Here is a 22986-nt window from a genome sequence, read left to right on the forward strand (position 1 = left end):
TTCCTGGACTGAAATGTTTGGCTTTTAGCAAAATATCAGCAAGGACCCCATTTGATTAGCAGACGTGTACGGAACAGTGAATCTGTAAATAGGGAAAGGTACCCTCTTAAACACATCGGCAGTATTTGCAAAACTAGGTTGGAACTGGAGCATGAAATTTGGGGGTATAGTTCAGTGGTGGGGTGCTTTATGGTTTCAAGGCCCAGGGTACACTCCCAGTGTACACAGAGCTTGTCTTGCTAAACTTCTTTTAGAACTCTTCAAGCTGGGCTCCACATCAACAGCAAAAACACAAGCAGGACTTCTCGTCTGTCTGGAAATTAAATTCCTTTTTAATCCTTGAGTCAGAGCATAAATTATCAGGAAGTTTGGCAAATGCTGTGGCCTAAATGGCAGTAAAACCTCTACTGTGGGGTAGGATGGCACACACATCAGTTAGCAGGTAGTTCGCAGCTGCAGGGGGTTGTTTTAGGGAAGAAAACACCTTCAACCTAATAAGCTAATCACCGAACACTGCAACTAACAAACTGAACAGTAACCCATGACCAAATGAAGAAGGGGATGAAAGAGGAAAGAATTAGAAAAACGGCAAGCATACGTAACTCAAAAGGAGCAATAATGTAATGTTGGTGTTTTGGTTTTTTTTTTTTTTGTTGTTGTTTTTGGTACAAGTTAATAAAAGGTTGAGGAACCTATGAAGAGATTGATCAGAGAGAGAGAGGGAGGGAGGGAGGGAGAGAGACAGAGACAGAGACAGAGAGAGGGGAGCTAGAGAGAGATGCTCAACAGTTAAGAGCACTGGCTGCTCTTCCATAGGACCTGGGTTTGATTCTCAGCATCCAGTTCTAGGGATCCGGTGCCCCCTTCTGGAGCACAGACGGGCGTGCAGACAAGATGCTCCTGGACATAAATACAATGAAAATCAGAGAAGAGGGAGAAAGCAAAACCAGTGCCGTTGAGAGCTCTGAACGTGAGTGCCGTGCTGCGCTCCTCCAGCCTCAGCGCTCGGGGCCAGCCTGCGCTACAGAATGTGCTTCTGGCCAGCTCAGGCTACACAGACAGGCAGCCTCAAAAGAAAGGAACTGGAAGGTGAGACAGGCCACACCATAGCATCAGGCATGACTCCGTCATTGTGGTCACGACTCTCGGTGACTGCAGTCACCTGCACAGGACCTGCACAAGACAGGTCCTGTCCTTAGTTATGGGCTGTGGAGGGGCACTTGGGTCCCTGCCACTCCTCAATGAACTGTTAACCTCCAGGAGATGCTGGGAGAGGGAGGAGTCATTGTGTTTGGTCATCTACTCGCTGCTAACCATCAGCCTCACACAGATGGCCCTGGCTAAACACGGTGGATCATTCAACAAAACACAAAGACACGAATGTGGGAATGGGATTCCCTAGAGAATGGATGTTGGTAGGGTCGGGGGACACAAGAGAGGGTGAGGGTGAGTGTCATCACAATGTGTTTTATACTTGTGTGAAATTGTCAAACAACACATTTAACTATTAAAAGATAGCTTAAAAATAAAGCTGGTATCATTGAAGATACTAGAAATATGAATTAGGAAAATATATATCTATTAAAACTGACTCCAGGAGAAGCAAGGCCCAAACAGTGTGCAACCATTACAGAAGAAGGATCAGAACCGTGGGGTGGTACGGGCCTGTAATCTCAACTCAGGTGGCTGAGGACCCCTGAACTATACAGTGAGTTTCCCACAGCCTGAGCTACATTAGCAACACCCTAAATCAAAAATCAGAAGGATCACAAAGTAAATTCTAGGCCCGGGTGACATCCTCGGCCAACTCGCCTACAAATTCAAAGGCAATGCTGCTCCAACTTTTGCAAACATTTGAGAAAGGAGACAGAAGGGGTTTGGAACTTCCTTTGGATAAGTCTCCTGAGGCTGCTGAACCAATTTCCACAAGCAATTTTTTTATTTAAATAAATTTTTCCATTTATTTTACGTACCAACCAGTTTCCCATCCCTCCTCTCCTCCCATCCCATCCCCTTTCCCACCCACCCCCCCTCCCTATCCACTCCTCCTCCATCTCCATTCAGAAAGAAGCAGGCCTCCCATGGACTTGCACAAAGCATGGCACATCAAGCTGAGGCAGGACCGAGCTCCTCCCCTTATGTCAGGCAGGGCCAGATAATCCAGCATGGGGAACAGGTTACCAAAGTCAACTAAGCACCAGAGAGAGGTCCTGCTCTCACTGTTAGAAGCCTTACTAAGAGACCAAGCTACACAGCCATCACACACTTGCAGAGGGCCTAGGTCAGTCCCATTCCAGCTCTCTGACTGTTGGTCCAGCGTCCATGAGCTCCTGCAAGCTCAGGTCAGCTGACTCTGTGGGTTCCCCCAGGGTGACCCCCTTGACTGGTAAAATCCTTCATAAACAGTTTTTTGAGATAGGGTTTCCCCACATAACTCTGGCTCACCTGGAACTCACTCTATGACCAGGCTGACTTCAAACCCAGAGATCTGCCCTGTCTCTACCTCCTGAGTGTCCATAATCTATTTTAGAATACTGGAAGTATCCTGTTCCTTGTTTCTGGAGGCTGGAAGCTCATGATATGACATCAGAAGCCCCTTCCACTCCGGGGTCAAGGGAGAAGCTCTGCCTGTCCCTTCTGACTTCCTGTGGCAGACGCTGTCAATCCTTGCCTTGGAAGTATTACTCCCTACCCTCTCTCCGTCTCCACAGGAGTTCCCCCCCAGCAGGTCCACAAAGAAGTCCCCTGATCGTAGGCAGCTCCTTTTTGCCCAGTATGATTTATTTTCCTTTTTAAAAAAACTTCATTATTTTCATTTTATGTATATGAGTGTTTTGCTAACATGTATGCCTGTCCCATGTACATGCAATGCCAGCAGAGGCCAGAGGAGGGCATCAGATCCTCTAGAACTGGAGTTAGAGATGGTGCTGAACTGCCATGTGGGTGTTGGGAACTGAACCAGGGTTCTCTTGAAGAGCAGTTGATGCCCTTGACTGCTGAGTCATCGCTCCAGCCCCCGTATCACCTCCTCTGAACTTGAACGGATCTGTAGAAGCTCTGCTTCTAAGTCAGATGAGGGTCATGGTATTTTGTGGATGTGGCCGCCAAGTATCTGTCTCAGTTTGTGTTGATGCTAGCCTGAGCTTAGTGTGAGCCAGGACCCGACCAGGGCAGTGTGAGCCGGTACCCGACCAGGGCAGTGTGAGCCAGTACCCGACCAGGGCAGTGTGAGCCGGTACCTGACCAGGGCAGCGTGAGCCAGAATCCAACCAGGACAGTGTGAGCCAGAATCCAACCAGGGCAGTGTGAGCTAGTACCTGACCAGGGCAGTGTGAGCCAGTACCCGACCAGGGCAGTGTGAGGCAGTACCCAACCAGAGTACTGTGAACAATCAAAAGGATAGGCCAACCCTAATCTTGGTTTTTCTAAACAGGACCTCCTGTTATATAAAAGGTGGAACAACTACTCTTGTCTTAGAAGTGTGAACGCTGGGACACTCTATCAGTGTTATTATTCTAGTAGAAGATTTAAAAGGATAATGATATGATTATTTCAAGAGATGCAGGGAAAATTATATTCAATAGCAGTTAACGTAAAGATAAGAATTCTTAGTGAGCTAGAAGATAGCCCTGTTTACAAGGCCTACGGCAAGCAGGTAGGTTCTGAGTAGGAAGCTTTCCTTCGGGGAGAAAGAGAAGGTTGAGCCCTTCTCATTTAGACTTAGACCCTTGCCAGCCTACTAAACTAGAAAAATAAGTCCATGGTGTAAGGGTTATGAAGGAAGATAAAAAACAAAACAAAACAAAAAAACAAGTTACTCAAAGATACAGTAATGTTTGCAGGAATAGCAAAATTATTCATCAGAAATTCTTTGTAACTAAAAAAGGAATCTAATAAAACTTCTAGACATTAAACCAGTATTCAAAATTTATTTTTTTTCTCCAAGAAGTGAAATCATCTTTGGTTTCTGTGATGTTCTGTGACCCTGCTGTGTGATTAAAAATCTACAGGGAGGCACGGGCTTTATATCCTGCCTGCCTGGGGCGGTATCTCTCTTTCATGAGTAATTGTAATTTAATTTAATTGTTGTGTCTTGCACAATCAGTTAATATCTCAAAACTGTAGATTTCTCACGGGTGATGCAGAGGATTATACTGAGCAGGTGAGTTGGTAGGAGACTTAAAGGAGATGGCTTGTGGGCCGCGCACCTCAGGCCCGGCATCTGTGAGGAGCAGGTAGAAAAGGGAGGAAAGGTGTTAGGAATTTTTTTCTAACAGGTGGCCCCAAGGGGGAACCTGGGAGAGGAGACCGCAAATGCAATGTGGGTGGAGGACACGACACCACGTGTTTCTTCTTTGGGAGCTCACTTAAATCCCCTGCGGGAGTGGTCCTGCCCCACCCCCACCCCCCCACCCCCTCACCCCGGGAGGAGTCAGGACCTGGCATGCTGGGGTTTGGAGTCCAGACCAATGCAGCTCCCAGGCCTGGGGGCTATGCACCCAACTTAACAAAATGAAGAAGTAAGTAATACGGTTTACCCAAAATTGTTATTTTCAATTTAAAATGTCTTGTAGTCCTGTGGACTAAACACAGGGATTTTTGCATGCACTGCTAGTCCTCTGCAACTGAGCTGTGCCCTCAGCTCTGAAACAATTGCTTGTTAAGTTTATACCAAGCTTATTGATATCAAAGAACAGATGATGCCCTGTGGGAACACTAGGAATTGCCTGCACTGTCAAGTGAAGACAAAAAATAAGGGTTTACCGTGCATTCTCCATGTTAGAAAGACATACTGAGATCTCTTAAGACTTTCAAGTCACTTCAGATAGCCCCTGAGACCAAAAAGGTAAATATCATAGTCAGGCCATAAATCCATTTACATGCGCTTGGGAGGGTGAAGAATTCAGCAGCCTCGAGCCATATCTCTGGGAGATGATGTTTAGGCAGTCCTTCATTTCTTTGCTTTTGTACAGGTTTTAAATTTTTATAATTCCTGTCTCATTTTTATAATCCAGAAAGACAAGCTATATTAATTTTATTACTCGTAAGAAATCTATCAGGGGCTGGAGAGATGTCTCAGTGACTAAGAACACTGACTGCTCTTCCAGAGGACCTGGGTTTGACTCCTGCTCACATTGGGATGGGATGGCCACTCACAGCCCTGTGTAACTCCATCCAGTTCTTGTGAATCTAATGCCCTCTTCTGGCCTCCATAGGCACTGCAGACACGTGGCACACAGGTACAACACTCAGGCAAAATCTCCATACCCATAAAATAAAAATAAGCAAGCCATTTAAAAATGCTTTCAGAAAATGTATACACCCTAAGTTGGTTACTAATGTAACTCGTAAGAAGTCTGCCTTTAACTACGGCATTTTACACTGTAAGGCTTTTGTTCTGAGTGAAGAAAACTAGGTTGGTGAACAGTGAGAAGCACTGACTGTCAAAATGATAGACTTAGTAAAGAATCTAGTTCTTTTTCTGTGCTACCAAATGGGAACATAGAATTTAGGAGATTATATGGTTCCTGATAAAGATTTGATTTCTTTCATTTCCTTCTATCTACAGTCTGAAGATAAAGCGCCTCTCAGCTCAAGGCATCTGGGCCTTCTAAGACTGGCTGCGGTCCTGGTGTTAGTGACAAAGACACTCTGAACCACCTCCCTTTGTCCATGTGTCTTTAGGTGCCGATATCAACAGCTTCAGCATTCCCGTAACGTCTCCTAGCCTCAGACTGGGAGATGTGGTGGACGAAATACAGAGATACAAGAAGCCAGTGGTGGCTGCTATCGAAGGTGTGGCTCTTGGAGGAGGACTAGAGCTGGCCTTGGGTTGTCACTACCGGGTTGCCAACGCTCGGGTAAGAGGCTCCCAGAGGTGTGGTTAGGGCGGGGCTTCAGTGCAAACTCTCCCGTGGACCTGGGCTGAGGCTGCTGGCTTCCCTGTGCATCTTGAGTGCCAGTGCTCAGTTGCTTGATTCCTGCCCCCTTCTTCCACAGTTTCCTGAGCCTTAGGTGTAATGGATTAAATAAAATGTTGCAGGATCCGCAGCGGCAGAGACGCTGCAGGTCCCCAAGCGTTGGTAGTGGGCAGCAGGTCTGAGAGCAGCCAGTCCTAGGCAGGGATGACACAGTTCCCTGAGTGGCTGCAGCAGGCCAAGAGGAGAGACAGACAGATGGGCACACCACGAGATCACACCCCAGGTCTCCGAAGGCGGCTGGTCCCTGGCAGCAAGCTGTGCAGCAGGCAAGAGACAGGATATGGATAGGCATGCCAAGCAGAGTGAGGGTGGATGTTTATTTAGTGGGCTATGGAAGGGAAGGGGGAGAAGGGAGAAGAGCAGAGAGGCAGAGAGAGAGAGAGACAGAGACAGACAGACAGACAGACAGACAGAGACAGAGTGGGGGATGGGGAGAAGTGGGGAGAATGGAGTGAGGTCAGAAGCTGCCTCTTTCAGGGAAAGATGGAAAAGGCAAGCAGGAAAGAAGATCTGCCTGCCTCAGAGGACAGGGGAGGGAGTGGGTGGTGTAGGAGGGAGGGTGAGCCGCTTGTTCTTCCTGGCCACCTGGCTAGCTTACACCCAAAATAATCACACAGAAACTGTATTAATTAAATCACTGCTTGGCCCATTAGATTCAGCTTCTTATTGGCTAACTCTTACATCTTAATTTAATCCATTTCATCACGAGGCCGTGGCTTACCAACAAAGTTCCAGCATGTCTGACTCTGGCAGTGACTCCATAGCATCTCCCTGACTCCACATTTCTGCCTCCCAGCATACAGCCTAGCTTTCCTCGCCTAGTTCTGTTCTTCCCTGCCATAGGCTCAAAGCAGTTCTTTATTCATTAACCAATGAAACAACACATAGACGGAAAGACCTCCCACACCAGGGCGGGCCTTGTCTCTTAAAGGGACAGGACAGATCATTACTTTAGGCTCCAGCATTCTGTAGATGTCCCACTGGGAGTGGGCTCCCCAACTCTGCATTTTGATTGGTTGTGATTCTCTGTGATGGTCTTCATCTATTACAGAGAGAAGTTTTTGCTATGAGGGGTGAGGACTACACTTCTGTGGGCACAAGGACAAATATTTACAATGTAGTTAGGGATTGTGTTCTTTAGTTAAATGGAGGCTGTAAGTTCGCCTCCAAGGTCTATGACTTCACTAGCCCTGGGTAGTTGACTAGGTTTCCAGTACCGGGGATGGATTCCCTTTTGTTGAGCAGGTCTTCAGCCCCACTCAAGAGCTGTTGGTTTATATGAAGATGTGGTTGTCACCATTGCACCCATGATGTTTGCTATGGTTCGCGGGCATCATAGCGGGATTGTTGCTTGCTTCCCTCCCTTGGAAGCTTGTGGGACCATGAAAGCTGGTCCTCAGGGAGGAGGTTTTGGGGTCAGTTCCAGCTTCACAGCCTCTGGGTCCTGTTTCTGAAGTGCATGGTGTCTTCAGTAATAGGGACTTACCTTCCACCTCTGGGAGGCAGCCAAAGGTAATAACAATATTCTGTAGTGTTTTGGGAGTCTCTTAGACAATCCTGACCCACTTGAACAGGGACTTCACATGTTTGGTGTTGGGGTTTCTGTTAAATTGTCTATGACTCTTGTAGGTGGTGTTGTCAGACCAGATGGGGAAATACAATTTAAACTATATTTATTTATACATAGATACAGATTAAAATGTGTTATGTGTAATTTTCGGGAGAGAGATAATAGTATGATATAGTATGATTTTTAGACATTGTGTGTATGTGTGTGTGTGTTCATGTGTGTGTGTGTCCGTGTGTTTGTGTGTGTGTGTGTGTGTGTGTGTGTTGGCAGATGGCCTGCTTGTCTGACTACGTGAAGAAGTCAGACCCACAGGAACTGGAATTACAGACAGTTCTGAGCTGCCATGTGGGTGCTGGGAATTGAACTCAGGTCCTTTGGAAGAGCAGTCAGTGCTCTGAACTGCTGAGGCCCCCTTTTCAGACATCTCTGCCGTTCATTTATCCTCCTTCGTTATTCTGTTTGTTGTGTTCTTCCCCCTTCCTGAGTAAAACTCCCCGTTTTCCCCATTTCCCCCTTCAAATCACTTGTACCCTAATGTTCCCGTCTGTATTGAAAACTATGGAGCGCTTCACAGACATGTGTGCCGCCCTGGGCAGCTCCCATGCCAATCAGCTCTGCAGTGTTCCAGTCTGAGGTGCCAAAATGAGCACCTGCCTTCTTTATTGTATTCACTCTGGCAGGCATCACCCGGGCTTCCTTTTGGTTTGCATTTACATTCCCAATGGCTAATGACACTGAGCATCATTTACCACTTGTATCCTTTCTTTGGGGGCATTGTTTATCCAGATAACCAGTCCATTATTAGTTGGTTGCCCTTTTATTGTGAAATTGTGGATGTTCTTTGCAGAGTGGAGATACGGGAAGTTCTGTATCGTTCCCTTCCATCCTCGGGGTTTGGTCCACAGTCTGATGCTTGCAAGGACCCTGAAAACCACAAAAAGACTATTTCGTTATCTGAGAGGGGTCCTTATAGACTCAAAGAAGGAAATGTGCCCAAGCAAGGATGTGTGAGAACAGCACAGCTCTGCTCAGAATGTGACGTAAGGAGACAGCAGACACTGTGTGTCCTCTAGAGACTGCTGCTGACTTCACTGAAGTCCTGGGCAAACTAAGATCTTATTGCATTCTCTCATTACGATGGCCTTTCTGCCCTTACTGTCTTACAGGTTCATGTTGGCTTTCCAGAAGTCACACTGGGAATTCTTCCCGGGGCCAGAGGAACCCAGCTTTTCCCCAGACTCGTTGGAGTTCCTGTTGCTCTCGACTTAATTACCTCAGGTCAGTGGAAATCTCGGCTGTTTTGGAGAATGAAGCCAGCATCTCGAAAGTCTGATCTTGGCCACCAACTACCCACACACGTCCCAACGAGGCTAGCTTAATTTCTTTGACTCCAAATTTTGTCACCTGTCAAGTAGGAACAATAATTTGCCTGAGTACTTCCCCAATGTTTCCATGAAGAACCCACATGAGAGCCTTCTAAAGGAAAAGTGTGTGCAGAGGATGCCTCTGTTTGGGGGTCATATTGCAGTCTATGTTATTTGTAGACTACATATTCATATAGGAACCATCATAGTCAGAGCTGGTATAGAAGGTTGAATGTCTGGAGCTGGTGTCGCTCAGTGGGTAGAATGTTTGTCCCGCACATGTGAACCTGAGTTAGTTCCTTGGCACTGAGTGAAACCAGGTGTGGTGATTGGTGACAATAATCCTAGTGCTCAGGAGACCGAGGCAGGAAGATGTGGCGTCTAGGTCCATAGCTTTGTGTGGTCCTTCATAATTTCTAAGAATGTAAAGAGATAAAGATCTTTTAGAATCAATAATAGAGACTATATGCTCTGATTTACAAAAAAAATAAGAAAATAAAAAACCTGACATGAGACCATAGAAACCAAGTCTATATGAATTAGATATAACTTTGCTCTTTTAAATGAAGTGTGTGAAAGGAAAATTAGAAAAACTAAATGTATTGGCTTGAAATCCACTCAAATAATCAAGTTACACATTGCTTCCTGACAGGTATATTTTAAAGACTGTGAAATATTTGAAGTGATTTCAGTTTCTTCAGAGAATGCCTGTAACCCAGCACTCTGCAGAAATGCAAAGACAAAACAGAAGCAGAAGCACAAAATATACAAGAGCATAGCCGTGGTGGGGGCTGAGTTTGCAAGCCGTAGGGTCTGCAGGGTTAAGCCTGTAAGGAAATGGCAGAAATTCGTCAGGAAGACAAGAGTACCTTGAATAAAAACAGGAAGAAAAAGCCCGACTTGTTTAAGAAAGAGAAGCCAAGGGAGCTCAGTTGGGTTTTTGCCCTCAGCACTGATTCACAAGATGCTGCTGTTCTAGCTTCAGGAGAAAGAAGCAGAAACTCTGGGGTTGACAAGTTTTGATTTGCATAGCAAAGCCCCCTGTGAGTCAGCAGGCAAGCTGGCCTGGGAATCACACAGCTGTCTTCTTGATTGGATAGTGGGATTTGGTGGCCCGGGTTGGCTTTCAAATGACATCTCAGAAAGGTTCCGTGAAGACACTGAAATGTTAGGTTGGAGAAAAGTTCTGGGAGAAATTTGGAAAGACGCATGTCGGCGCTGACCGTGTGAGAGGCGCTCTCCGCCCCAGTCCCTTTGGGGTCTCCTTGGAGTCCATCTTCCAGTGCTTTGTGGTTACAGCCCGCCAGACAGAGGTCCTGTCTACACTGTGCATGGGCTGGGGAAGAACAAAGCCACAGGGGAGGTTTTGGGTTCAGCACGCAGGGCCTTGTGTTTGCTCATTAGTGGTTTGGAGCAGAACTTGGCCTCTGTTAAGGCGTTAGTAGCCGAGTATGCCGCCTTGGTATTCTTTCTGAGACTCAAGAACTTGGTGACAGGATGAGGAGGTCTGGAAGGCTGTTGATGAAGCGGCTGAGGAGGAATGATCATCAGAGCATGGATTCCCCAAGCTTGAGGTTACGGGTCCCACTTCCCTGCCGGGGCATAGCAGTTGTCCGATGGTGTCTGCTTGCTCCTCCGCCTCCATAGGGAGCAGGGCTGCAAAGCTTGCCCAGTAGAGAGTCCACAGTACAAGGCAGGGTCAACATGCTAGATAGCCAAAGAGAGACAAAGCTCTGTCCAATTTCTCCTGTGTAACTTTCACTGTACTTTGTGGCGTGCCAACTTAGTGAACACATTTCTCTGTTCAGCCAGCTAGTTCTGTATTGGGGGACCGTCTCTTGATCAATGCAGTTCCTGGTAAGTGGCAGGTACAAGGTCGAGGGCCCTGTCTGTCTGTTGCTGCCACTTCTATCAGAATCTAAACCTCAATCAGTTCGCATACCTCTATAGAGATTGACAGGTTCTATACCCCTGCAAGAATCTAAAGAGACCACTTTTCTTGTACCCAATACAGAACTACTATGGTAAACATAATTACCTCTATTTACAAGGGGTGGCATCTGAGTCCTACTCCAGATCCCTATGGTTCCCCAAATAGTAAGAATTAGAGCTACAGTTTGAATTTAAGCTTCCTGGCCACATTGGCAGTGATGTTGAACCACAACAGGCCAGCCCCGGGCATGGCAGAGCACCCGGGAGGTAGAGGTGGGTGGATCTCTGAGTTTGAGACCAGCCTGGTCTACATATCAAATTCCTGGCCAGCCTGTGCTACATAGGTGAGACCCTGTCTCCAAAAACAAAACATCAGCTACAGCAGTCAGGATGGCCTTAGGCATTTTTACTTACTAACTGGTGTGTCCAGGAATGGCCACCTTCCCCACTGGGGAGGGCAAAGCCCCCGGTTGATCCTCACATCATTCATTGGTGTATTTCCTTTGGTTTCAGGAAGACATGTTTTAGCAGGCGAGGCGCTCAAGCTCGGCATTCTGGATGCAGTTGTGAAGTCAGACCCAGTTGAAGAAGCCGTCAAATTTGCTCAGAAGATTATGGGTAAAGAATTATCTAAAAAAATAGCATAAGATTGGGAATAAGCTAAATGTGCTTTCTGATGAGGAACTCGCTAAGTATCTCACGGGCATCCATGTGGTCGAATGTAGCCAAGCTATAAGTGTTGTATTGATCTGGCATAAACTCCACGGTATGTTGAACTAGGTGATGAAAAGAACATTCTTTTTAGTGGTGTTTTTATCACAGTATAACAGAAAAGGAGGGTGTGGTGGAGAGAAGGTAGACACGCAGAGAGAGCGCAGGTGTAACTGCTAGACAGAGCGGAGCTATGCTCGTGCTCTTCCGGAAGTGCTCGCAGGACCGAAGTGATTGCCTCTGAGATCGGAACCCGACGTTTGCCGAAGTTTTAAGGAACCCGATGTTTGCCGAAGTTTTAAGGAGATGGTTTTATAGTTTGATCTACTGTACCTTAGGGATGTCATACTCTGAGTGTTTTTCTGGGTGAAAAATAGAATTAAGTTGAAACAGGAGAACAAGCGTTAGCTGGCACCATAGAGGACAAGACCTGCAAGGCATTCAGAGAGGTCATGGCTGCTGAGTTTCTGTCTTGGACAAGTCAGTTCTGTCCCTGCTGTGATTGCAGACCAGAAGTGTGCCTTCTGTCCCGTTAGCGCTTGCCTATAGAATTGTTTTGGCTTTTCACATATATTTTTTTTGGTTCGTTTTGGATTTTTGACTTGAAAGTGTGCCTGTAAGCTAGGAAACAATAACAGTGGGACTGGTGACGTAACCCCGGGAGACAAGCGCAAAGTCGGAGTTCAGTTCTCAACAGCCTTCCGGCAAGAAGTCGCAACAGAGGCAAAAACCATCTAATACCTTCTGTGGAAAGTTTAGGGAGGCTGCATGCTCTAATCGAGCAGGGAGAAGCTAAACATTGCTTAAGAAAATGCTTAGGAGGATTGCTGGACCCAGGCAGAACGGAGTGTGTGCTAGTCTCTGCTTGGTAGAGAAAGCTCGGGGTTGTCCCAAGACATCCCTGTGAAAGCTCGTTAGCCGCCCCTGGTAGCGACATCCCTGCCACCCTGAAATCTTTTCTACGGTCCAGCTAGCTGGGGTTTCAGTATGGAGGGAGCACTCCCGCTGCAAAGGTGAGGTACTATGGGGAAATATCGCTGACTCCTAGTGGGCCTCAGCAAGTCCTGTCCAAGTGGGAGCACTCCTCTGCTGTGCTCTGCCTCCCAGGCTGCTGTCACAGCTCTGGATCCCTATGCTCCAGGGAGGACTGCTGGGCTTGTGAGCACTCATACACGCAATCAGCTTTCAGAGAGCCTCCTAAGCCGTTCTTGGGATCAAATTCGTACTGTTGATTTCAGTTTGTACCAGCCTAGGTTTCTGTGAGAAACCTGTCTGTCCTCACCTGGTCTTCCTGGATTCCATTTGAAGAGTTGAGTTTCTTTGAGCTGAGGATAAGGGCCAAGGTCTTACACTATGGTCTGGGGGTGTTTGTTCCCTTCGGCATTTAAAGTTAATTCTAAGCATGAAATTCGAAAGTTAATAAAACAAAATGATGGCCGGTCTCAGCAACATTATGGAGTTTGTCCACTTGGTGGCATCCCAGCGTTGAGGCACGGTCTGCTTTAAAACTTAAGTCACCTATGGTTCTGGCGACTGTTTTACATTATTGTCGTGGAGAGAGGGTGGAAATGACACACCATGCTTTTGATGTACAAATGTTTCAGCGGTGAGGCTCTGCCTAGGGGTAGGTGCTCGCCCGCACAGGGAAACTGCGCTGCACAGTGAAACCGTGGGTTTGATTTCAATTCCAAGAAAAAAAATCCATAAACATTTACATATATTTTGTTCTTCTAGCCAGTTAGAATTCATGTGAATTCTATGAATTATAAAAACTGTAAGGGGATGATGACAGATGGAAACGAGCCTTCCATAAAAGTTACTGTCCGGATAACAGTAACTTTTTATTTTGTTTTTTCTTGTGGTGTGGTTGTCTGTTTGTCTGCTTGTTTGTGTGTGTGTTGTTTTGTGATCATTGGGAACTGGACTTTGGGCTTTGCATGTCACCAGCCCTTGTTTTGTTTATGTTTTTCCAGCTTGGGGTCTGCTAGTTTTCCCAGTTATTTCTAACTTTTGGATGTTTGCTTTTTGTTCAGCTTTATGTATTTCTTCATTGTATAGATCATAATTGACTTTTTTTTTTGAATTCTCCATATAAGTAGCAATCCAGTTGGAGAGCAGTTAGAACGTCCCCTGAGCTTCCTTGATGTTCGTCTGTGCACAGTGAAACCCACTCATTTAAAAATAGAGTTTGGTGAGTGTAGGTAAGAGTTGTGTGGTTACCTCTACAGAGTAGTGGCAAATACACTTTTCACCTCAGAACATATTGACTCCTTCTGGCAGATGCCTTCCATTCTGTTTGGCCATTCAGTAGATACTTACCAACCACAAGACACTGTAGTTTTCTGTTTTTAGACTTTCCTATCTCTGTAGCGTGGGCTCTGTGCATGGTTTCTTTCACTTAGTGTGCTTTTTGAGTCTTCTATGTTGTCCGATGTATTAATAATGGACTATTTTCCATTATTGAAATGTGTTCCACAGTATGACTGAACCATAATTTCTTTAGCAGCTGATGGACAATTAGGTTGTTTCCACTCTGGATCTTCACTGATCTTTGATCTCTCTCTCTCTCTCTCTCTCTCTCTCTCTCACACACACACACACACACACACACACACACACACACACCACACACAAAGGCACACGTGTCCATATGTATGCACACAATAATACTAAAATAATTGAAAATATTGTTCTTTTTCTACCATCCAAGACATAGAATTTACCCAGAGGAAAAAGAGAGGCCTGCCCAGTGTGTTGGTGGGTGCAGTCTGATACAGAAATGGCCTCTGGCTGGACAGCAGGGGCCGTGGGCTTTATTCTCCACTTAGCCACATAGACCACGATAGCTCTTCTTTTGATTTTCTTGTCTTAGCAAAGAAGGACTCCACAAAGTTAGCTGACTTTTGGCTGTATTCTGAGAAGGCAAAGGCCATGCAGGCTGGGATCTCAGGGTTTGTTCCTTCCTACAACCAAGTACATCTGCTGTGTCTGTTTTGGGCTTCGACAAATAGAATCCCACGGGAAATGCTAAAAGTTTTAAATTGCTGTTGGATTTTTGTTTGTTTGTTTTACCTGAACACACCTGTTTGAAATCTTTCTATTTCAAGTTGGGGGTGATGGTAGGGGTACCCGGGTTCAATCCCAGCAGTCATAAACCTGTGGCTCTTAGGACACTCCTGTCATCCCAGCTCTGTGGGGTAGAGGCAGGAGGATAGAAGGCCGTTCTTGGCTACATGAGACCCAGTCTCCCCCTTGTTGAAGACAGATGCCATAGGAAACAGTGGAAAAGCTGGGCACAACAAAGACCTAGCTGAGAGCATCTTGCTACTTGTGACTTATTATCTCACTAAACACACCCGTTAGTGATTCCTGCTTTCCGTTTTATTTGAGGCCGTACACTTCTTTTTATACTTTCCTGCCTCCTCTCTCATTCGCTTTTAAATGTAGCTATTAGTATGTAATTATTTGACAAAACAAAACGGGTGGATTACCTTGATGGTCAAGTTCGTAAGCCACCGACACATCATTACATGTGAGTTTGTACGTGTGTGGGAATTTACTTCTTTGAAGCCAGTTTTGGTGCACATCAATAGTTCTTCAGCTTTAACTCCGTGAGGATTTTCTGTCACATAGCCTGCAGCCTACTGCCACAGCCACTCCTCAAATGTCGACTTGAATGAGTGAGGAGAGCCCTTCACACTGTTTAAGTGTGAAGTGGAGCAAGTGACCATCCAGAGGGCGCTGAGGAGCTATTGTGCCCATGGCGTGCATTTTCTCCGCACACTGCATCCTGCAGAGTTGACTGCAGAAGTGCATTAAACATCTTTGTTTTCCTAACATACAAAATCTTCCAGACGATAGAGGCCCTTGAGATAGGGCAAAGCCTCATGGAACTCCTTGCCTCCCCTGAGGCTTGTAAATGTCACTTCTTTCCACTTGCCTGTGACTAGCAGCAGTCTGGTGATCCTGCAGGTGAGAACTCCTCGTCCCCACCGCATGTTCCTGGTGTGAAGCTGACCGTGAGGGCTGGGCACGGGGACATCCCTCTGGGAGTCTTAGCTCAGGAACGGGGGCTCTTCTATCCACACTATTTTCACTGGCCATCCATGCACAACACCAGTTATAGACTGCCCAGGTCTCATCATCTTCCTCAGCCTCCCCTGCGCAGAGGGTCCAAGTATTGAATAGCTAAGTGATGGCTATAGCTCCTGGCTCCTCAAAGAGCAGGGTGAGAAGGAACCACACTGCTAGCCCCGGTCTGCAATCCTATGCTGAAAATGCTCCTGACAGCCTATAGGATGTCACCTAAAACCCTTCTCACAACTATGCATAATTAATATTTGCATATTTGAGTCATGGTCTTGCATTTAACTTAAAACCAGGATGAGATTGCAGAAATCTAAGTACACATGATGCTATCCAGGCCATTAATCCGACCTGCATATCCAGTTATCCCACCCGTGTGTCCAGTTATCCCACCCGTGTGTCCAGTTATTCCACCTGTGTGTCCAGTTATCCCACCCGTGTATCCAGTTATCCCATCTCCCTTTTAAGGAAAAGAAAAAAACTTTCTTCCCCTCTTTCAGATTACCTTCCCTCTTGTATTGAAAACCATTCACTGTATTGGAAGAACTAATCAATGAATTTTCAATTCTCTTCCATTGGCAATCAGTGTATCACATTACATTTCTGTCGTATGTTATTTTAAAGGCCTTGTCATTATTAGGAAAGGAATGTGAATAATTTTTGAGTATATGACATTAACTAAGAACTGACCTATTTGGACTCACTGACAGATTAATATTTAATCTATTATAAAGTTGTCTTGACCTTGAAATAAAAAGAGAATGCACATTTTGGCCTGAATTAATACCTTAGATCTTCTAAATTTTACTCTGTGGTCTGAAGTTACTAAGATAGCAGATTTGGGAATTAGTATTTTATTAAATAATAATGCATAGTGTCTAGTTGGGTCATTGGGACCGTACACTTTTGTTCAGCTGTTTGGGGGTCCTGTTCCCTTTGTATTACACTTGCAGCGCTCTGAACTTCTGCAATTCCTTTCAGATAAACCTATAGAACCTCGCAGAATCTTAAACAAGCCAGTTCCAAGCTTGCCCAATATGGACGGCATTTTCGCCGACGCCATCACCAAAGTACGAAAGCAGTTCCCTGGCCGCCTGGCTCCAGAGACCTGTGTCCGTTCAGTCCAGGCCTCCGTGAAGTACCCCTATGAAGTAGGCATTAAGGAAGAAGAAAAGCTGTTTATGTACTTGCGGGCATCAGGACAGGCGCGAGCCCTGCAGTATGCCTTTTTTGCTGAAAAGTCTACAAATAAGTGGTCAACTCCCTCGGGAGCATCTTGGAAAACAGCGTCCCCTCAACCAGTCTCCTCAGCTGGCGTTCTTGGTAAGTATGTTCTCCACGCATTTCTTTCAATCAACTGGGAATTTCATACATGTGTAAATTGTGTTTAGCTCGAGTCCCCTCCCCAATCCCTTCTTTTAATTCCTCCCTTAGCCTCATCCCTCCAATATTTTCTCCCAGTCTCATGTTTCTCTTTCAAAATCGCAGCGGCTTCTCGGTGCTGCTAAAACACGCATGGATGTGGGGACCATGGCGCATGCGTAGTTTCTTGGGAGGGTGGGCTCATCATTAAAGAGAACTGACTCTCCCTCAGCCATCAATGGCCAGTGGCCCCTCAGCTGGGGTTTGGACTTCCTGCTCCCCTCCCCTTTGATACTGGGGTTTCTGTCTAGCGTGTGCTCTCAGCTGTTGTCCATTCCTGGGTGCAATTGCTCTGCGGTGCACAAAAAGCCCAGCCCATTCCAGACGCCACTCGCTTGGGGCTATTGGATGCTAAATTCATCTTTGAACTTAGTGTTCATCTTAGCTCGTGTTAATTCTCGCCAGAGTACATGAACTCTCTCCATCCTGCTGATCAGCCCTGGGGACCGTTCAACATTGGCGGTCCTGTCCACACACAGGCCAGAGTGGAGTTTATTTCTGACTCCCTGTCTGCTTCCTCTGCCTGGAATACTGCAGTTTTGTTGTAATTATTGAAATTGGGAAGAGTGACTTCTCCAATTTTTTTTAAAAGTACTGGTTTGACTCTTCTAGGCTTCTGGCATTTGTGTATGAATTTTAGAATCCACTGTTAATTTATGGAATGGCAGAGAGCTTACATTGGTTCTACAGATCAATTTGATATTTCATCCTAACAATATTAAATTTTTCCTAGTCTGTGAACAATGGATGTCTTTTTGATTCATTTAGGTCTTCTTTGTCTCTTTTTTTCCTTTCCCTCTCTCTCCCCTTTCCCTTCCTTCCTTATTTATTTTTTCTTTTCTGATTTTCAATGTTAGGTATAGACTCAGGTCCTTGTGCATGCTAGGCAAGCCCTTTAACACCAAACACTACATACCCTGGCTATTCTTTAATTTTTTTCAATAGTAGTTTGTTAATGTTAGTGCAGATGTCCTCCTTTGTTAAATATCTTCCTTTAGGCGTGTGACTCTTTTTGATGTTATTGTAAGTAGAATTATTTTCTTATTTTCATACAGATTGTTCATTGCTAATATGTGGGAATATATTTGGGGCTGGAGAGATGACTCAGCAGTTAAGAGTACCTGATGTGCAATTGTGAACATCAGAATTACACAGATCCCAGCTTGTGTGTAACCTCTGCTTCAAGGGGGACAAAGAGGAGGGTCACTGGGTCTTGCTGGCTTCTAGACTAGCTGAAGAGACACAAGTCCCCACACTCTCAAGACAGAGGACCCTGTTTTAAAAGGAATAGGCAGATGGTGACAGAAGAGGGCACCCGTTTCCTTCTTCTGACATTTGTGACATATACACACAGAGAAGTGAGTATTAAAGAGAACACATTGTTTTTTATACAGAATTCTGCATCCTGGAGCTTTACTGGGCTTGTTCGTTAGTTTTAATAGCTTCTATGTCTTTAGAACTATGACCCCTACTGATTTTTATTTCCTCTGGAGCACTGAGCAGAGTGAACAACTGCTCAATATATTTATGTTCACTGACCAATCCTAATGTTCTTAATCATCTCTAGTGCTAGGGACAGAAGCCAGGGCCTCATGCATGATCAGCGTGAGGTGCCAGTGAGTAGCAGCACTATACCCGGGGCGATCTTTTAAAATGCTACTTTGCCACGGATGTCTCCTACCAGTGTCCACCTGCTCAGCCATCTATGTTTGCTTTCCTTTGCTCTTAACCCACAGGCTTGGGAACAATGGGCCGAGGCATTGTCATTTCTTTCGTAAAGGCTGGGATCCCTGTGGTTGCTGTAGAGTCGGACCCGAAGCAACTAGATGCTGCAAAGAAGATGATAACTGCCATCTTGGAAAAGGAAGCATCCAAAATGCAGCAGAGCGGCCAAGCTTCAGCAGAACCCAAACTCCGGTTCTCCTCGGCCACAAAGGAGCTTTCGGGTGTGGATTTAGTGGTTGAAGCCGTGTTTGAAGATATGAGCCTGAAGAAGCAGGTGTTTGCGGAACTGTCGGCCCTGTGCAAGCCAGGGGCCTTTCTGTGCACCAATACTTCAGCCCTGGATGTGGATGAGATCGCGTCTGCCACGGACCGCCCTCAGCTGGTGATTGGCACCCACTTCTTCTCACCAGCGCATATCATGAAGTTGTTAGAGATTATTCCGGGCCGATACTCTTCCCCTAATACCATCGCCACTGTTATGAGCTTATCAAAAAAGATCGGAAAGATCGGAGTCGTTGTAGGCAATTGCCATGGGTTTGTTGGGAATCGAATGCTGATGCCCTATTACAACCAGACGCAATTCCTGGTAGAGGAAGGCAGCAAGCCAGAGGATGTAGACGGGGTCTTGGAAGAGTTTGGTTTTAAAATGGGACCCTTTAGAGTTTCTGACCTTTCAGGACTAGATGTGGGTTGGAAAATTCGCAAGGGGCAAGGCCTAACTGGACCTTCCTTGCCACCAGGAACCCCTGCCCGTAAGCGGGGCAATAAAAGATACTCCCCACTTGCTGATATGCTCTGCGAAGCTGGGCGATTTGGTCAGAAGACGGGGAAGGGTTGGTATCAGTATGACAAACCCCTGGGTCGAATTCACAAACCCGATCCCTGGCTTTCCAAGTTCCTGTCACAGTACAGAGCGACCCACCATATTGAGCAGCGCTCCATTGGCAAGGAGGAGATCCTGGAGCGTTGCCTGTACGCCCTTATCAACGAGGCATTCCGCATCTTGGGGGAGGGGATGGCTGCTAGTCCCGAGCACATCGATGTCATCTACTTGCATGGGTACGGGTGGCCAAGGCACTTGGGTGGGCCCATGTTCTATGCTGCCTCAGTTGGGTTGCCCACAGTTCTAGAGAGATTGCAGAAATATTACAAGCAGAACCCTGATGTCCCCCAGCTGGAGCCCAGTGACTACCTGCGAAAGCTGGCTGCCCAGGGAAACCCTCCTCTGAAAGAATGGCAAAGCCTGGCAGGACCCCACGTCAGTAAACTGTGATTTAGCCTTCTGCGTTTTGCCACATATGTTGGCATCTAATTTCGGTGTGATTTGCCCCTAAAATCCAAAGGGATTACTCCGAGGTATAAATGATAATAATGATGCTAGCTGCTCAGCGAAAGCTCCTTTCTATGGCTTTCTACCTCGTGATTCTATTGGTCAGATTTTAGGAATGTGGTTTCTATACCTCCAATTGTCCTTCTGTCAGAAAAAATCCACTGACTATGTACTTACTACTAAAAGAGTGCTTCTCTTTTGACTTGTTGCCTTGTATAACAAAAATTTGTACAAAATGTTGATAGTAGAATTATTCATAATAACCCCAAACGACAACCCAGATGTGCCTTAACAAATCAACATAAAGTGGCATACACACGCAGCTGACAGTTTTCAGCCATGTTAAGTAACCAATATATGTTGCAGCATGATGCCAAGTTAGGGCACTTGCAAGAGGAGCCAGGTAGAAAAGGCCACGGGTCATTGGATGTGGATATGAAATTCCAGAATGTACAGACCTGTGGACAGACAGTAGATGAGCGGTCCAAGACTGTACTTGTCAAAAGTGGAAATCACTGCTGATGGATACAGAATCTCTTTGGGGGTGATCAATTTTTCTAGTTACTCTAGTGGTGGTTCTGTAGTGCCACAAATATTCCAAAACACACTGAGTTGAACGGTTCAAATGAACTATGCTGTACATATATTATATATCTCAATAAAGTTAATAAAATTAATGGAAATAAAGCTTTTCATTATGTAAAAATGGTTTCACAATATTTTCACCTATTAATGTAAGTAAAGTCATTGTAATTTCTGGTGGCAAAATCTCAAGTGAACAAAGTATGGATTTTCCATTGTAAAGCTGCATGGTAAGGCATAGTGCTGCCGGAGGTCAGAGTTCAAGGGCTGGAAGGGGCAGCATGGAACCCCTTTTTAAAAAAGAATAGTTCACACAGGCAAAAAACCAAGAGTGGGCCTTGCACTGTAATTCAGTTTGGAATTTTTAATATAGATTATTAGCATATGAGTAATTTTATTTGAATTTATGACATCCTAAAATATTTCTTGGAGTTGTAACTTTGAACAACTTTTTAAGAGGATCATATCAACTTTTCTTCAAGTCATGTGTATAGTCGGAGGCTACTTGTTCATTTCCCAGCTTCCCAGACCCAAAACAATGACACAAAAACTGTATTAATTGCAACACTGCTTGGCCAATAGCTTAGATGTATTTCTAGCTAACTCTTATATCTTAAATCAACCCATTTCTATTAATCTGTGTATCACCATGTGGCTGTTGCCTACCAGTAAGGTTTTGCCTGACGTCTGTCTCCTCCAGCAGCTACATGGCATCTCCCTGACTCTGCCTACTCTCTCTATATATATCTCTTCCAGCCTGACTTTATTCTGCCCTGCTATAGGCTGAAGCAGTTTCTTTTATTAATGAATACTAATAAAACATATTAACAACATACAGAGGGGAATCCCATATCACATGGGTGAATTTTTTGTTGAGTTCTAAGAACATTTTCAAATTAGAATACCACTGAAGGAGCCTGTGAGATAGCTCAGTAGGTGCCTCAGCAGACACAGGAGTCTGACAGTACGAGTTCAGTTTCTGGAACCCATGTAAAGGTGGAAGGGAAGAACCAGCTCTACAAAGTTGTCCTCTGACCTTGGCACATGTGTGATGCTGTGGATATGCCCCCCCATGATAATAAAACAATGAACCTTATTTTCATCCTACACTAACCATCCTTCATAGACATAGGAAAAAACAATCTCACAATTTATGTAGCAGCACAAAAAGATAAGACTAGCCAAAACAATCTGAACAAACAGAATGCTAGGGGCAAAATCACCATATCTGACTTCAAACTATACTTCAGAGCCACAGTAATAAAATGCCACAGTACTGGCACAAACAGGCACATAGCTCAGGAGAATAGAATCAGGGACCTAAAAGTCCATGCAGCTACAGCTACTTATCTTTGACAGAGATGACAAAAATATACACTGGAGAAAGGACATCTTCAACAAACGATGCCAGGAAACCTGGCTATCAATATGCAGAGGAATGAAAACAGATTCATATCTCTTATCTTGCCCAAAAAGCTCTCAACTCCCTGTTGTGGTCTTTTATTCTGTCACTTGTATTATTTTTAATAAAACATTGATTGGCCAGTAGCCAAGCAGGAAGTATAGGCGGGGCCACCAGGCAGGAAGTAGAGGTGGGGCAATGAGAACAGGAGAATTCTGGGAAGAGGAAAGCTCAGTCTGCAGTTGTCACCCAGACACAGAGGAAGCCAGACACAGAGAAAGCAAGATGAGAATGACTTGCTAATGAAAGGTGCCAAGCCATGTGGCTAATACAGAGAAGAATTATGGGCTAATGTAAGTTATAAGAGTTAATAAGAAGCCTGAGCTAATAGGCCAACTGTTTATAATTAATGTAGACCTCTGTGTGTTTCTTTGCGATTGAATGGCTGCGGAACCGGGTGGGACAGAAACCTCTGTCAACAACTCCCTGTTTGTCAGTGGAGTTCTATAGACACTCAAACATTACAAGCTATTGTCATGGCTCTTGGTCACCCTTGACAGTAAGGTCCTATTGCTAAAGACACTTCATACTTGAGTCAGAGCATGGTGAGATCAAGCTGGTACTGACTTGAAAGCTTCATTCCTACTGGTTAGCTTTCACAGTGCTAGAAGGTGCTATGCCTGCTACTGGAAGAAAAAAATATTCATCTGTCTTACCCAGCTGTGAACTCAGTGATGTATAACAATGACTGTCCTGACCAGATGTATCCATTGGTGCAAACAATAGTCACATCAATGTTGGAATAACCGCCAGCTTTATGCATGGAGAAATGGAATCCATACCTTTCACTGGGAATGGAGCCGAAGTAGGTCATAGGCCCT

General features: G+C 45.4%; 1 protein-coding gene across 1 annotated transcript in view; it reads left to right on the forward strand.

Annotated features, from left to right (window-relative positions):
• Ehhadh (enoyl-CoA hydratase and 3-hydroxyacyl CoA dehydrogenase) overlaps positions 1–20827 on the forward strand; it is a 33516-nt gene extending 12689 nt beyond the window's left edge. Inside the window, exons 3-7 of the mRNA XM_048453821.3 lie at positions 5686–5861; positions 8718–8829; positions 11361–11465; positions 16626–16967; positions 18803–20827. Of these exons, the coding sequence (XP_048309778.3) occupies positions 5686–5861; positions 8718–8829; positions 11361–11465; positions 16626–16967; positions 18803–20064 (1997 nt within the window). The 3' untranslated portion in view covers positions 20065–20827. The remainder of the gene's footprint in view (positions 1–5685; positions 5862–8717; positions 8830–11360; positions 11466–16625; positions 16968–18802) is intronic.
• The last annotated feature ends 2159 nt before the right edge of the window (positions 20828–22986 follow it).

The sequence above is a fragment of the Myodes glareolus genome, chromosome 2, assembly GCF_982192425.1.
Source record: "Myodes glareolus chromosome 2, mMyoGla1.1, whole genome shotgun sequence".
NCBI lineage: Eukaryota > Metazoa > Chordata > Mammalia > Rodentia > Cricetidae > Myodes > Myodes glareolus.